Source organism: Canis lupus, chromosome 5 (assembly GCF_011100685.1).
Source record: "Canis lupus familiaris isolate Mischka breed German Shepherd chromosome 5, alternate assembly UU_Cfam_GSD_1.0, whole genome shotgun sequence".
NCBI lineage: Eukaryota > Metazoa > Chordata > Mammalia > Carnivora > Canidae > Canis > Canis lupus.
In genome coordinates, this window is record NC_049226.1 from 61,896,179 (window position 1) to 61,913,679 (window position 17,501).

At 39.5% G+C, this 17,501-nt stretch overlaps 1 protein-coding gene across 16 annotated transcripts in view; it reads left to right on the top strand.

Annotated features, from left to right (window-relative positions):
• The window catches only part of CAMTA1 (calmodulin binding transcription activator 1), an 848,163-nt gene extending 831,022 nt beyond the window's left edge, over positions 1-17,141 (top strand). For 14 of the 16 annotated variants that reach the window (XM_038537825.1, XM_038537826.1, XM_038537830.1 and 11 more), the window contains 5 exons: positions 1,324-1,517; positions 2,229-2,303; positions 4,929-4,959; positions 8,785-8,963; positions 13,845-17,141. In XM_038537825.1, the coding sequence (XP_038393753.1) occupies positions 1,324-1,517; positions 2,229-2,303; positions 4,929-4,959; positions 8,785-8,963; positions 13,845-13,899 (534 nt within the window). In that variant the 3' untranslated portion in view covers positions 13,900-17,141. The remainder of the gene's footprint in view (positions 1-1,323; positions 1,518-2,228; positions 2,304-4,928; positions 4,960-8,784; positions 8,964-13,844) is intronic. The other 2 variants (XM_038537827.1, XM_038537828.1) reach the window with 2 other exon arrangements.
• The last annotated feature ends 360 nt before the right edge of the window (positions 17,142-17,501 follow it).

Below are 17,501 nucleotides of genomic sequence, written 5' to 3' on the forward strand. Positions count from 1 at the left end.
CTAACCACAGTGCATCTCTGGGGACCATGTGGTTATTCAGTTGGAGTGGGTTTTGGCATTACCAGTCATTGGACATTTTCCTGGCCATGTCAATCTAAAGAATCCATCTGAGCCAGTTACTGTGAGCCCAGCAAGCCACTAAATGCATCTCCCCTCCTCCCAGTGTGCTTCACTGTGGTCCAGTAATTTCTGAATGTGCAGTGTGCACAGGCCAAGGGGATAAAAGCCACAGGAGCCCTGTAGGATGCAGAGTTGTCTTCAAAGATGTTTGGGCGAAGGAAAATGGAAAACAGATCAGACGAGATAAGAGGATTCTTGCTCAAGGGTCTTGTGTCTTGAACATTCCAAGAAGTCAGTTCCCTTCCCTTATTCCAGCTCGTACAGGCAGAGATGTACTTAGGCACAGGCATTTTCTCAGGAGTATTTTTCCCCATGATGGTAAGTCACCTTCTTGCAAGGAAAATGCGGTTCTTGTGACCTCTTATCCCCAGAGTCCTATTCTACTTCATTAGCAGTTTGGACATCGCATTTTTTAAATATGGAGAGCTCTGTATTTTTAGTGACTAGAGACCAAAATGGAAGAGAACTCATTCTGTTGTGCCTTCATCTTTTACTTGCATAGTGCTGCAGCAGGCTGGGTGGAGGGCTATGGCACTGGCTCCCAAGCAGTACCCCCGCTTCTGGGACACTTTTCCCGGTTTCATGGCTTCACCCCCATGTTGGTCTTATGAGTGTTCATCTTTTGCAGGTTAAATGTCTTAAAGGTGTCAGCGTTTCATGATAAGCCTTGTATTTGGGACCTTGCAACTCAGAAATGTGTCCTTTGGAACAGTAGTTAGGAGTCACATGCTGACTGCTATTAGTGGGCTTGCATATGGTGGTGATTGGGATGCATAAGAAAGGTTATTTTGAAATGTTTCAAAATCAGATAGTAAACATTAATCTTCAAATAATAAATATTAATCTTAAACATTTAAATTGTACTTCCTAAATATGCTTTTATTATTCCTAAATGTCTACACCTGTTGCTTTTAGAAAAAAATTTTTTCAAGGAGGGCAAAATATTTGATACTTCAGGGGAAAAAGCACATTTACAGCAATACATTGTCTGAAGGCAACCCTTAAACTAATATTTTACATTTGGGAAAGGTAGGTGAAAACAGGCTCCTAGGCTGCCTCTTTGATGATTGAACCCAAAACAGAGACTATGATGCTAAAGGAGAAAAGTTGTTTCTCTCCTTCCCTTCCCCGGCACACCCAGAGGACACATGGATTTGTACAGCTCCTGTTGTTACTGTACTGCTTATTCTTGTTTCCCTGCAGTATGCACTTTATAAAAAGATGACACAGGCTGCCATCCTAATCCAGAGTAAATTCCGAAGTTACTACGAACAAAAAAAATTTCAGCAGAGCCGGCGTGCTGCTGTGCTGATCCAGAAGTATTACCGGAGTTATAAGAAGTGTGGCAAGAGACGGCAGGCTCGCCGAACAGCCGTAATTGTACAACAGAAACTCAGGTGGGTTGAGCTTTCACGGGGCAAAGCTGTGGAGGGGAGAGAGCCCTGGCTTTAGGGAAAGAACAGCCCTGCCCCGACGTCAGGGGAGACATGCACGTCACAGGGACCTTCTTTACAGATCACTCTAGATGTCGTGACAGTGTGTGGTGATACCCATGCTGCCAGCCCACCTTTGTCTGTTTACCTGTTGTCCTCTCCAAGTCCACCTGGTTATTTTGGTCCCCACCTGCCTTCAGCTGGGGCAGGAATCCGTCAGGACCACAGTTCCTGCTCAGAGAGGGCGCTCCATTAGGGCACTGTGAATTGTAGGGTCCCTGCATGTGAGACCTCGGAAGAATAGCTAGAGGCCAGCCAGTCCAATTTAGAGAGTGTGATGGGGGTTCTGAGCAAGGAGACATGGATAGAAGTTCAGGAAGATATCAAACTCGGGTGAGTCAGCTTCGACACTCAGCCTAAGGCCAGAAGGGTTGTGAAAGCATACTTGAGCATCATCGAATGTTGGACCTGGGCCCTGTGTCCCTCACCACCAGGGGAAGGTGCCGCCACCCCCTCTTTCCTTCCCTGATGGCGCTGCCATGCCTGCCCATGTGTTGGGTTCACTGGCTGAACTGTTTCATTAAAAGTCTTCTGTCACTGCTCACCTGCTTTCAATGTGTGTGCATTAAGCGTTACAATACCCTTCTCGTGACAGTGATGTTCCGGCTTTTTCAGGAGCAGTTTGCTAACCAAAAAGCAGGACCAAGCTGCTCGAAAAATAATGAGGTTCCTCCGCCGCTGCCGCCACAGGTAACCCTACTCCTCATCTAGACAGTTTGCTCGTCGAGAGCAGTAAAGCAGCCCTAACCCTCCTAACCACGCATGACCGCCTCCGCAGAGCGAACCCCCTGACATTCATCAGAGTAAACATCCCGCATTGCAGTAGGAGAGCAGAACTCTAACTAGGGACCAAGTTGCTGCTTCGGGAACCCAGGTGACTGTCTCAGACTCTGTGGTAAATGTCGAACAGTGGAGATTGATTTTTCTGTCTTAGTTTGGGTGTGAGGACAGCTTAGCAGGACGAGCTCTTCATTCCCTTTTCTCTTGAACCTCTTATTTCTATGCCACACTGCAGCATGCTCTTTTCCAAGCCCTCCCTGTGCCAGTGTGTGTCCAAACAGAATAAGTGAGTTTCTATTCTCAAGGAAAGGGTAGCAGACCACTTACTCCATCTGAGCTTTCCAACATAGGACCTGATTAGCGGGTGCCCTCTGCTGGGGATGTGCAGGAAGGAGACTCCATCTGAGTTGAGAGGTGCGTTTTCAGTTAGGAGCAAACAGGCTCTGGTGACCTGAGCCTTCCCTGGAGGCAGGGCAGCTGTCCACGAAGCCAGTTAGAGGGGATTCTCTTTGTTTCCTCAAATTTGATCTTCCTTTGTCAACAGCAGGATCCTTCCTTAGCTCTGGGGGAGCCGGTGAGGTTGTTCTATTTCCTTGGTTAGGTTAGCCCTCTGTCCTCATGGCCCTCTGAGCTGTGTGTAGGTGACCCTGTGTGGTTTCGTTGCTTCCCTGTGCATCAGGAGCCACGCAGTTTATAGAACTGAACTCTGAAGCAAGCTCTTTGACATCTTATTTCCTCTTCCTATTTCATTGTGCCAGAAGCCCAAGTGTCCACATTCAATTCAATTCCACAGAGGTTCCCTCTTCAGTTTTTCGTACTCCTAAACCTGTCTGCTTGCTGACTTTGAAACTATTTTGACTTTGAGACCTTAATAGGGGTCCACTGTCCATTTGTACTTTTACTTCTGTTAACAAAAGGATTCTTATCTATGATGATAAAAGGAAATGTGCACAGAGCCACCCATTTACAGTAATAAAAACTTCAAAGAGAACATTCTCTAGGATATGTTTGATATTCTCTAACTAGAATGCTATTTGAAAGAAGCTAATGTACACTTACTAGGCCTTCACAGCACATTTGCTCTCTACAGACGTAGTGATTGGGGTCTTTTTCTCCATGGTTAGCTAGCCAGTGAGATTTCAGTATCAACACTGAACGAGGAAGTCTTCTTAGGGAGTGCATATGAGACTATGAGGCACCTGTGACATGATCACATTAGTTCTACATGCCTTCATGGGGCTCATCTCTCCTCTCCCCCTCACTCACACCTGCGCCAGCGTGAGAATACTTGCAACCAACTAGAGTGTTTGGTTTTCCTCATTTGGTGGAACATCTGAGATTTCCCTAGACCCTTCTCTGGAGGTTCTCACATGTGCTCTCATTCCCTTCTTCCTTTTTTCCTCTCCTACCTGCAAGATGGAAAAATACAGGGAGATTGATTCCACCCAGCCCTGCTGAGACTGTGGTTAACACTTTCCCAACAGATTTTATTTTCAAGAAAATCAGCTTTACATTGCTCTGCCTTAGGCCACTTTGAGCAAACCCAAACATTGACAAATTATATTTTCCTTGTTTTTCCTATCTTCTCCTTGAGCTTTGGAAACACATATAGATAGTGCCACCTCAGTTGTTATGAGCAAATTTACCTAAAGTCCCACACTTCTTTTCTTTCTCATCCAAAACACCCTGTGTCTACACTGGGTGAATTGAGAGGGTAAGCTATTTAAACAAAACAGACGTGCATAAAGGGCTGCTGGCCCCCAGAGTAGACTGAACAAAGGAATCCCTTCACTCTTGTTTTCAAAGTCCTCTTTTTGTAAACTAGTAGGAAAGAGGCTTGTGAAGATTTTGCCTTTCTCGGGTTCGTATTTTAACTCATAGTAACCCCTTAAGGGTGGCAAGAAGGTTCGTTATGAGAACATCAGATTATGGACTCTGACTTCCTATTCATTGTTTGGGATGAAATAAAGACCCCTACTGCCTCTTTTCCTCACTTGATCTGGAATAGTTCAGATGTCGGGAAAACTGTATAGACAAATTTTAATGGCCTTTGTATACTGACTGTGTCAGACCAGTATTCTCTCCCCATCCCTGTATCCTGAAGATCCACAGAACCAAAAGTCTGAGTTCCTATTTTCCCTAGGATGAACGTAGCCCTGTTTCCATTCTGGGGTACTGCATATTATTTTAAGAGAAACTGTCATTGTCCTGTCCCCGAGAAGCATTAAAATAGAAAACCTCACATGACACCCTCTCATAGGTAGGTAACGGCTTCAGGAATCAATAAGAAGTGTCCCATTTCTGAAGGAGTTTGCGAAGTCATATGACCCCCACATTTTCAGACTTCACGATAAATTGGTGAATTTTGTACCTGCTCATTTCACATACCCCATCACCACTCCTTTTCTTCCTTTCCAAAAAAGGAACCACTTTATACTCTTTTTTTGTTTTGTTATTGAAATAAAGCTATGTATAAGGTTTCTGTTGTGACCCTCACGTGCTAATAGCTCTTTGGTGTTGTTTTACTGTCTAAAGCCCCCTGGTGGACCATAGGCTGTACAAAAGGGTGAGTTTAGCTGCCTGCTAGCCAGTGTTTACCTTTATCTTCCATTTTCAATATTTTGCTTTTTGCTTGCTTGCATGGGGCTGCAGCCTAGGTATGCCAGTAAGTTTCACATCCATTTTGAATGAAATAAGATAAAATGAAAACTAACCCTAATTACTAACACTGCTACCTTATACAACATGAAAATAGTCACATACAGCAGATGTACAGATGCATGAGTAAGAGAAAGGGAGGCCCTTCTGAAACCACCGCAGGGCATGCTTAGAAGTTGGTGGAGTCAAAACAAGGCTACACCTCAGAAAACATCTAGCAGGTGGTTCTTTCTGATTCAGATGATTGGCCACAATGAAATTCTTTCAACTACTGCCAGGTCCAAATTTCTAAAGCAAGAAAACTCAGCAGGTGATACTGCCTTTTTTTTTTTTAATGAATAAATTTCTTATTTAGAGTTACTATGTCCCCGTTACCTTGTTCCTCTAATTTCATTTTCTAAATCTCCCTTTCCCTGGTGCCATGAGGTAAGTCAGCACATTGAAGCTGCCCTTTCAGAAGCAATGCAGAACATTCATTATAACAGAGCAAGCAGACCTGACTGACCTCCAGAATTTAATGGCAACGCTGAATAAAGATAACATGGTGTAAAATGTCTTGAATCTGTATATTCTGTATTGCAGTGAAGATTGGATGTTCCAGTAGAATTTATATTTTAAAGAAATGTTAACGGAGAAGTATCCAGTAGACACTGTCAATGTCCTAGCGATTTTAGAACATGACACTGATTTGTAGGTATACCCAAGGGGCAGAAGTCTCTGCCAGATGTGACTATCACATGCCTGCAGTTACAGTAAAGAATGTAGTGTCTGGAAATTTTTTTTAAAGCCAGGAATATAATTCACCAAAATCAGATTTGAATATAGATTAATTTGACAACTTTTGTCCAATAGACTTAAGAGAAGATATACTTTAAAAAAATAACATGGGAGTTAACTACCAACTCAGCTACATTCAGCGCCCTCCCTTTGTAACACTACAGTAATATTTGAGTCATTTGTAAGATTTCTGAGAAGACATTATAATTCAAAAAAATCTAAAACTTCAAGTGTTTCTGGAGCTAATAGTTTTCATCCAAGTACATTTATGTTGATGCTGGTATTTTACTCATTATATTTCAAGTCAAAGATCAGCTAACTTTTTCTTAAGAGACTTTAGTAAAATAGTAAATATCTTAGGCTCTGTGGGCTGTACAGTCACTGTCACAGCTATTCAGCTCTGCCATTGGAGCATGGAAGCACCCGAAGATAATATGTACATGAATGGTTATGGCTAGTGTTCAGTAAAACTTTATTTACACAGATATTTGTTGGGCTGGGTTTGGCTCATGGACTATAGTTTGCTGACTGATGATGATAGGAGAATTGAGTTTTTATAAATTCTTCCTAACACAAGACCCTATCCCTGTAAAAGACTCAAAGTCTCACCTGGTTAAAACCATGGCTAGTCACTGAAAGAAAACATTTAAAAAAAAATAAAAGTCGATACATTGGTCTGTAAATTTAACTAGTTAATCCTTTTGAAAACTAGGCATTTTTTACAGTTGTCCCATATGGTAGAACTGGCTCAGAGATGTCTGTGTTTGAAACATAAAAGAAAAAGTGGACAAAAATCTCCATTTTTTTCTCTTTCCGTTCCTTCTCACTCTCTGCATACATAGATAATATTTCTTTTCACGTGAAAAAACAAACCCCTCCCAAAGAACAGATGCATGCCCTAGGGTTCAATTTACCTAAAAGTTGTAGTATCTTGCATGTGATGTGCAATTAATACAATCGTTGCAAGGAACCAACATTTAGTAAAAGTGGTTGCTTATGCACTTTTGAAACTTGTTAGCTTCTGGAATGTCAATTATCGTTTTCAGAGTACATTTTCCAAAGGTGATCTTCAACACTAGAGTCACAGAGTACATTTTCCAAAGGTGATCTTCAACACTAGAGTCCCTACCTTAACTTCTTTAGCACCTGCCGCATTGTATCTCAAGCTCCTCAAACTCATATCCAGGCATGGAAAGTTGGAATTCCCTGGCACCCCTGTGCCTGCAGTCTTCAGGGAGTTTGAGAGATAGGAGCTGAATAGTTCAGGTTCATTCTAGAGTGGTTCTCTTTCTCTCCCTGTATTATGCATTATCTGTGACCCTAATTACCAGGAAGCTCTTGCTTCCCCTCTTCCCTCAGAGAGTTCACAGTGGCACTTCCTCCAACAATCCCCAAGTTGAAATGACTCTAGGGAGGCAGAGCGTTCTCTGAGGAGAGTTCTTTTTCCTGACTTATGTCAAAGGAGTTAATATGCTGGTTTTATTAATGTATGAAGTATACCATATTTAAGATGTGTAAGGTTGATACATTAAAAAATACTCAAAAACTGAAGGAATTAAATTTTGCGGCACAGCGTTTGTCAGCCACTATTGAACCCCACCTCCCAGATGGGTGGAGCAGAAGGCTATCTAGAAAAGCAGGTGATGTCAGTCATCAGAATTAAGGCACAATAGGGTAATTCCAGGAATATAGCAATCTGAAAATGCCATCATATCTTCCAATTTTTAGTCTTCACTTGGGGAAGGCTAAGAAAAAGCCCCAAATACCCTTCACCACATCAGCTTATTTTCACACAGCCTTTCATCTGGGCTAAGCCCTTACTTTACCCACTTAAAATGGAGTTTCCAAATTCTCGATAACTCTTGGAGGTATTTGTTTTGTCTTGGACACAATAACTGTCCACTTAAGAGAAAACTTCTGTTATGCACAGAGAGATATTTAAATCAACAGTCTTAATTATTATTTCAGTTAATTTAGGTGTTATGCTACTTTAAAAAAAGTGGAGGATTTCTAAGATTGAAGAAGTCTTTGAGGTGCACATTGCTGCAAACACTACTTTCCAGCTGGGTTTGGAGTTTATTGAACAGGGTATTAATGTCCTAGTGGAAAGCCAAGATATCTCATATGTCAAAAAATAAATACCTGAATTATGTGACAGACTCATCTTTCAAGTACTGAGACTCAGCAGGGCAGTGATGCTTTTTCTAGTAAAAAATGGTTTTCTGCTCTTCAAGATACTTTTTTTTTTTTTTTTGTGGGTATTAGGAAGTATTCTCATAGATGAGAGAGACCACTCTCTGAAAAGCAATTCCTAGACAAATTCATTTTTTTCCCTGGGGTAATATTTCTGTGAGAGGGCATTTAGAACAGTCACTATCATACACCGTGAGAATTCTGTTTTTCCAGTAACCTGTTTTTGTAAGTTGCGGACCTAGTACCCACGTTCCGTAAAGGTAGCAAAGCTATCCTACTGGCATAAAAGAACCCCAATTCAAGGAAGAAGAGGTAACACTTTCCAGTCACAAATATTTAAGCAACCGATTTTCTCTATAGTTAACAACTGGGTTTCCAAACACTTAACTTTGCCAGATGGTTCCAGTTATCTGGGTAAGTAGTGATTTCAGCACTGACTCTTGAGAGCAGTCCTGTGAAATCTCTTCAGTGGGTCATTATCAAGTTCTGCAGGTTACACTTAAACTTTTTGCTTTGTTGTATATACTTTAATCCAAGGGATAGTTCTCTCACAAGTGCCCGGAAGTCTGCTGTATAATGGAGAGAAGTAGTGCTCAAGGTCAACCACCATGACCTCATGCTTCCTTTGTTAAATTTGACATGAGGTGTAGTTCCCAAGTGGTCCAATGTATTTGGTGAGGAGTAGGAAATGAATGTGTGGGATGTGTCATCATGGATGTAATTCAAATATCCAGAGTAATTTTGTCTTACTTGCCTCTTTTAGGAAATGAATATTTTTGGAACACAGTGGTGTGTGTTAAATTGCAGACAACATGCTCTGTGTCATTCTTATTGGGCCTCTCTGTCTTTTTTGTTTTGCAATCCAAATGAGATTTCTGGAAAATGGCAAGACCTCTGTTTTCCTAAATTCCCCACGAGCTATTGCAGCTCTCAGAGCAACAGGTAACTAATCAGAAAGCCACATCTGGCTGCCCTGTATATTTTTGACGTCCAGCATTGCAAGAATATACCTGCTGAAATCCACTGACTCATGAAACATTTCTCTGGCTGAGCATTACTTAGTAGATGTAATGAAGCAGCTTTGCCTTATGCTTTACCCATGGAGCCATTGTTTGCTACAAGTTTCAGAAGCAGGCCTACTTCATTTATTCATGAATTATCATTGGACGTCTGACGGAAATAAACCCTGTGGGCTTTTGCTGGCTTTCAGTGCTGTTGCTTACTACATCACTTCAGTACATTAGAATGCAACATTCGTTTTTTTTGTTTTGTTTTGTTTTGGTTTTTTTATTTTTTGGGGGGGTTGGTTTTTTTGTTTTGTTTAGTTTTTTGGGTTTTGTTGTTATTGTTGAGACTGCAGTAGTATCCCAAAGTGGCAATTATTCAGCCTAGAATGCCTGGGCAAATCTTGGGGTTGTTTTCAATTTTAATAGTTGAATGGTCACAGGTCAAAGTCTTGCGACCCTGATTACCCATGAGGCTCAGAGATGTGCTCCTTGCAGCTCTCTTTACAGTAGTGAGAGCCTTGTAGCTGCAGAAGCTTTAGTTTCTGTCTCAGATTAATTATCTGTACAGTCCCATGGAAGACTGCTTTGCCCGTCTTCTGTGTGGTGAAAGTCAGACACAAGCGTAATAACAATGGGGTTTGTTTTTCGATGGCCAGGGTATTCTTAGGTAAGGTTTTTTTCTTGGCCCCAAATGAATCTCACAGGTATAACTCCTTTACAGGACTGAAACCTCAGCAACCATTAGCTGCATGTGGATAGCACATACCACACAACAAAAGCAGGGAACATCTGTATTCTAAGCTCTAGAAATACAGTGACAAATTTTCTAAGCTCTAGAAATACAATGACAGATTTTCAAGTGTAAGTCCAACTTCAAAAATGCTGGCCTATATTTACCAAATTTGTATACTGAAAAAATAGGCCTACAGTGCAGGTAATATCTACAACACCAGTGAGTTGATGTTGGTTTTGGACTATAAAATTGATTGTTTTCTCTCCACCGAGTTTTTCAGTTAGTTTTGTGTGTTATGTGAATGCATCATTTGTGAGCCATAGTAGTAGTAACAGATGGATAGAAAAACATAAACTCTTTTTTTTTTCTGGAGAATGACAGGCAGGAATAATTTTTACAAAAGAAGCATACTCCTTGTAGCACATTTTGGAAATACAAATAAACAAGGAGAAAAACCTAGAGGTAATAACAGCTAAGCTTTTGTGATACTTCTCATGAGAGATGTATGTTTAGTTAACATGTGCCTTTTAGTGGTTATTCATGTCCGGGCTGAGACAAGGGAATAACAAAATTCTGTAACATTTGAAACATCTGTTTTTTAGGATTTGCTAATACAAATTCTAGTAGCAAATATTCCAAATTGCTTTGGTGATATAGTTCATCATTTTGTATTTCTTTAGAGGCAATATAACATTCAAACATTACTTTTTGTCCAGTTGACGTTTGACTTAAAAAAAAACAAAATAAAAAATTAGGTACCTCTAGCCTTTCCTAATAATCTGCCTTCAAGGAACTTAGAACTCCATTTATGACTTCAGTAGGGCAGATTGTAAAAGTCTCTCAATTTCATCTAAACTTTGAGAGTTAAATTGACATCCATGTAGTCAGCCAATTGGAAATTGGAAGAGGATAAAAATCTTCCATTTCCTTGATTCTTATTCCCACTATCTTCAGATCTTAGATTCGTTTTATAAATTGATAAGTACATTTTATGTGGAGGAATTTTTGTTCTCCCAAACACCATAGTAAATCAACATGAGGTCTCCTAACAGGCAGCATCTCAGAGTTGAGGAAATGTAGTTGTTAGGAACATAGATGTTAATTGTTACCAGTTTTCAACAATGGACTTCTCTCATGCCATGGAGATTTTCCAAATACCTTTGGAAAAACCAATACAGTAACGGGTTTTTCCCCCCATTGTTTTGTTATCCTGAGGTACATTTGAGGCAGCAGGGTGGAGAGGTAAAGTCAGGCCTGGGCTCATTTAAATTCCCACTCTGCCACTTGTTAACTGTATTATTTGGGGCAGGTTGCTTCACTGCTATAAATCTCAGGTTCTGCATTTACAAATTGGAGAGAATGGGGATCTGTTGGGAGGACTGAACAAGGTAATGAATACTAAGTAGACTGTACAGCTGTTGGAACAGAAGCCTTCTCTTCCTCTTCCCTAATTTCTCCTTGAACATCTTTCTGTTTAAAAAAAAAAAACCTATGCCATCAAAGCCACTCGGGTATTGTTTATCATCCTAACATACTGTAAAAACTAAGTTCTCCACCATAGATCCGGAGTGATGAAAGCCTAGAAAATGATTCTGAGATCAGGGCATCTCCTTTTTCCAGCATAGACAATCACAGTCCTCTCTGTGCATGGACATGCATCTCTCCTTAACCTGGAGTCTTGCAAGGCTTCCACTAGTTCATAGCAGAGTATTTACATGGTGACTTTGAAATCTCATGAAAACTTAGTTGACTTTTTAATTGGTTTCAAAAGAAATTGTTAAAAACAAACAAAAAAACCTGCAAAAACAAATGTGACCATTTTAACTAAAAGAAAAACCGTTTATGGTTTATCCACTATGACCAGCTGATTACAGCTTCTTTGGTATGAGACTGTGTAAAACATTTCTGGTTTATAATTCACTCTCCTTTTTCTTTCATCTCAATGATGAACTTAGTATTTTTAAAGCATTCCTCTTCACTCTAGAAAAACTGTGGATGGATATCTGTGTTTACACTGTCAGATTTTGAGTTGAGAATTCTTCAAATTCTAGAAATCTCATCAGTGATGGAGTCACTGTTGCATATTTGTGAATGAGTTCTGTACTAGTGCAGAGATAAAATGTCGAATTTGAAGTAGCATGCACATTTTGCGGTGATTCAGCCACTAGGTCTGCACAAGTACAGATATTTTGCATGCCCAGAAGTAAAGGTGGCATCAGTGCATGCCTTGCATTTTTCCAGCCAAAGGGCTGTTAGTATAGATATTGCATGTTTAAAAATTGAACACACAATATAGCATGTTTCAATTTTTAAAAAGCCATTTATTTATCAAGTATGCATGTCCAAAATTAGGGACCTATAACGATGCACAATTCTGTACTGTAATATGATCCAAATTACCCTAAAACTTAATAATCCATGGTACATTTAATTCTAAAATTTAAAACTAAATAATACCTTAATACCTGGATCCAGTATGAACAGAGCAATGTGTTCTGAGTTGCACCTGTTTTAAGAAAGGAGGATTTAACAGTTTTGAAGATACACTGTTGATCAAGCTGGACCTGGTGTATTTAGTAAATAAATCAGGCAAATAAGCAAGTTTTCAAACATGATCATTCTTTTCAATATTAATGATGATAAAATAATAAAGCTTTTTTTCTGAAAGAGAGCAACTTCTCTTTGAAGAGATTGTATCAACTTTGTAGAATACTCAGAAATGATTCCGCTTGGAGAGGTGGTAAATATATTGTTTTCTTAAATTGTCATAATAGCATATGTGCCAGTCCATTGAATCCGCCTATGTAATATAACGATAACTTCCTGATGCTTTTTAAAATGTTTTCTTCCCCCTGGGTTTTAACGAGAATCTATTTAGAAAGTAAACTAGCATTTACTTTAAAATAGAATTTAAATTGACTGGTATCACTTAAGATAACAGCAGAAACCTTATCCTTAGAAATCAGAAAACTTTATTTGGGAATTACTGACCTCTGTATAGGCCCACATGAGAAAAACAGATCAGACTTTTTTTTCTGTGCTGTTGAGGTGTAGAGTGTACGGGTCCTGAGAAACTGCCCTTCTGTTTGGCTAAACTCGTACTCCCACACACATTTTGGGAAACAAATGTTACTATATGGTACCCTGAGCTGCACACCGCCTATGCCATGTACCACACATACAGCCTTCAGGACTTAGACCCTGAAGTCACACTTGCATTTGATCATTTTGCTAATGAAGGCAAAATTTTAATTATTTGTCAAGAAAAGGAAATAGGCTTCTAGCTCACAACCTCTTCCCTGGCAACCCATCTTCATCAGATAGCCATAATTCAAAACCCAAGGCAAATTTTTGTATTAGAAAGTATAGACTGGAAGTGATAATTAACACATAATTTGCTGACTCTGTTGATAACAATTTCATTTAAATCTGTTAACTACAATATGTTTGATAAATAGAGAAAAGTACCCTATTGGTATGCACCCTGTTGCTGTCCGTCTGGGAGCACTGGGGGAAGTGGCCTGAACATCTTGTAAAGTTACAAAGTGGAATGGGAGGAAGGTAAGGAATAATGAAAATCAGACCCCCACAAGACGTGAGCACAGTAGTAGAGCTGTGCGGGCGTTTGATCAGCTTCGAGATACCTGCAGTCTTGAGTCTGTGAACAAAGCAGATCAATCACTGGGTGTGTCATAAGTGAAGTAAGTCTGTGTGCAGTTTCCCTAACTTGCCTCCTGTGGGATTGCCGGGCATTAATGGTGGTCCCAATAGGCTAAGAGGAAAGTTAGGTGAGGTTAACTCTAAGATGATCACGTTACTGTCACACGTGCCTTAAATGTAGTAGACTTCGGTTTTGCTTTGTGTTTAGAGCACTCAGTACAGAGCAGAGTTTCAGGAAGGGTCATGTTTTCCTCTCAGGATATTTCCCTGAGCAATTTAGCAGGAGTTTCTTTTGCCATCAATCTTCCAAAGGGTATTTGTCTTGGTTTTTCACTTCAGAGGGAACAGTAATGCCCTTGCCGCATCTGGCCACGGTTTCACTACATAGCTATCACCTGGTGTTCTGTTCTGTTTCTCTTCCAGAGTGAAAGAGTTGAGAAAGGCCAAGGAACTTGAAGACATACAGCAGCATCCCTAAGCAATGTGACATTGCTTTGCAGACTGTTTTCATTTCTGTTTTTAGCAGAGACATGCAACGACACACACACACACACATGCACACACACGCACGCACACACGCACACACACAATCCCTCTGCAGTTTTGGGGAGATCAGCTGCAGGATTTTAACAGGAATGTGTTGGTCATTTGCATTTGCACTTTCATGGACAACTTTTAATTTGATCAGCAAGACATCTTGGAACTCAATCTTCTGTTGGATCATGGGAAAACAAGACACCACGAGGCATTGAAAGAGGCTTCCTCTTCTTAGGAAGAAGCCGGTTTCCTTCTCATATAGGGCTGTATTCAAACATCGTGTGGAACTGTACAAATATTTATACCAAAAATATAGACAAGCAAAGGTGGGGATGCACAAGCAACAACAACAACAACAAAAAAAAAAGAATGCTGCTCCTGCACCTGTCAGTTACTTCCAAGAAGCTGAATCTTTGGGATTGATTCTCAGTGGAGGGCGTAGATCATACAAATCTTTATTGGGTCCGTGTGTTCTCATTTCCTTCACTGATCTTATTTTATTTTAATTTGTGTTTGTTTTAATCTCTACAGCACACTTAATGCAACTTTTAAAATCTGCAGGTTTTTAATGTCTTGTGGAAATTTGCAGAGGGGCGGGTGCGTGGTAAACGGGTAATGCATGGGAACTAATGAGAAACAGCTTACGGACCTTAAATTTATTTTCTTGTCCCCACCACCTCCCAAGAACCTGCGAATATAGCGATCATCTTGTCCCTTTTGTCATGCTCAGCACTTTAATTTTTGGGCCTTACTTTCATGTGCAATGAGATTTACTTAGAGAATTGGTACAGCATGGAGCTTTTTTTAGTAACCTTGGAAACTGTAGTCATTCTAAGGAATCATAAACCTTGCCTGGACATTTGCCACCTAAAAGATCAGTGTGGTGCTGCGTTCTGGCCAGTAAATTCCATATTTTTGGCTATAATCTCATCCAAACAGAGCAGTTTCTGTGTATATATAGAAGGTAGAAACGGAAAGTGAGAAAATATTTGAAAGGGATTATATTAATTGCTAAATATTTTATTCACAAAGGTCAATAACATGGCAAGATAAAATTATTTGTATAGTTTTGTCTGAACGAGCGAGAAAAATGTGGATGTATTGTTTGTATATATTGTATATATTAAAACAAAGAGATATGTGCATGAAATCAAGAAAAAAGAAATGAACAAAAGCAAAGCATTAGTGGCTATGGTCTGTAAAATGAAACAAAAAAACTTTATTTCACTATAAGAGTACTTTATTTTAAATGTTCTTTAGAAGAACATTTTGCTAAAGCATGACTAAACTGCAAAAAAACAAAAAACAAAAAAAAGAGCTACTGTATTTAGACTTAGGATAAAAGGCAGAGTAACATTACTTAAAAAAAGGATATGTTTACATTTAATTTTGGCTACCAGGAGTTTATTTTCTTTAATTTAAAATTTTTTTGCCAATGGTGCCAAGTAATGTGAATGCTAATATTGCTTAAAAAATTAAGTTACTTTTGCTAAACAGATAATCATAAGATGAATCCGTATATAGCTTAACACCATCCACTCACTCCAACAAAAGAACACTTAGAACGATCAAAATCTGACAAAAGAAATAGTGTGAAAAGTAGGAAAACGTCTGACGTTTTCATATCTCCTGCTGGAAATCAGAAAATGTAACAAAAAATGCACAAAAAATAACTAAAAATTTAAAAGATGCAAACTGGTCTCGTAGGGTTGTCATGGTCTATTACTCTTTCCATATAATGAGGAGCCAAAGAAATCTGATGCTTTTAAAAATTAAACTACTAACGTTAAATTGAGAGAATAAAGCTCGCATTTGCTGATGCCAGTTTAAAATTCCCAGGTTAAGTTTCAGGATCAGTTGGTGTAAAGCTGAGATAAGAGTTTTTTTTCTTGGTTCTGGCTGCCAACTGTAAGTTAAAACTCAAGGCTTGTTGTGAAGCCTAAAAATATTCACAAATAAGCTTTTAAACTGGTGTCTTTAGAAGGAAGGTAGATACAAAAAGATTGTGGTAAAAACTGGGGTCAGTGCTTTTGGTGCCTTTTCTATAATTGTACTTGTTTTTTAATTACTTCCTTTCACTGCCAACCTTGGATTACTGTACAGTATATGTCTTACCGCTTGTGATCAGCTTTGACAACAGTGACAGCCCCACAACTAGTAGCCACCTGTACATTTGTAAACTGACCTGGCTCGATTTTGTTTTTAAATGTGTGGGTTATGTTGCAGCTGTTGCACTCCCCTCAAATACCTATTATTTTACACAATTTGACCTATAGGAGGACATTGAGTAATTTACAAACACCCAACTGTATTCGTAAATGGGAATAGGAAGGTGAAAGCCAGCTCTTTCAGAATATCCCACATTAGTACCGAATTTAGACATGTTTATTCCATTTATGATGGTACAAATAACTGATCTTTTGACAAGAGTAATGACCTCAGTGGATTTGCTTTAACCCTCACATTTATTTCTTCATTTATTTTTTTAATGTCTCCCATGCTACATTATTAGCTGAGTAAGTTAGAAACTTCTGGAAGATAAAGACTCATGTAGAATTAGGAGGGTTCTTAATGGAGGGGATAGAAAGTAGGTTCGAAACCTACCGGTGTAGCCTACCAGTACAACTGTGAATCCTAGGTGAGGTACAAATGCACTTCCACTGAAATGAAGCATTTCTGACCGCTTTTTCTTGGTTGTGAATCTTAATTTTGAATATAAGATGATAGGTAAGCGCAGCTTTCTTGGATAATCTGAATTCCCAAGTGCCAGGAGTAGGATTTCATTATAAAATTAATAGCTAATCTTATTCTGTCTCCTGAAGATTTAATTGCTATTCTTGTTACCCATTTGAAATCAGCTGTACTGTGTGAACGAAATAAAGACAATAACTCGAACCCCTCTCTGGCTGCACGGTCGCTTATGGCAGTTCCACACAGTAGTTGGCGCCCAATGGGGGGTCCCTGAGACTTGCATGTAAAACTAGTCTAGATGTCTTCTTTTTTGTAAGTTTTATTTTTGTAATTGTGCATGTAAAGCATCATTGAATCAATGGATCTGTTGAAGAACTCAGCTGCTGGAAACCATGCAAAATGTTTTGAATTGCCCTTAAAATATGGAAAATGTTTTCTGAATGCTTTATATTCTTTCTGCTGTAAATTAAAAATGAAGAAAATTTCCCCATACTATGTGTGTGCTTTGCTTTAACTTGACCTGACACTGAAATCCAGGGTGACCAGCAGGTTTCAAACCCTTAGGAGATGATTTCATGTATTTCCTTAGATCCAGAGACAGTGTCTTGGCATTGACTGTTACAGAGTTTCAGACATGTCCATGAAAGAAAAACTTAGGAAGCCACTGTCCCCTAGAACACTTGCTTTTAACTGTCTTCTCAGGCACCTCTCAACATACCAGCTACTTGAAACACAAAGACACCAATCTGAATTCACCACTGCTGCTGAAAACCTCTGCTGTTCTCTATTAAGATCCATCTTCTTTTCTGAGAATTCTGTCATTATCTGCTTTCCTTCCACTGCAGAGCATCA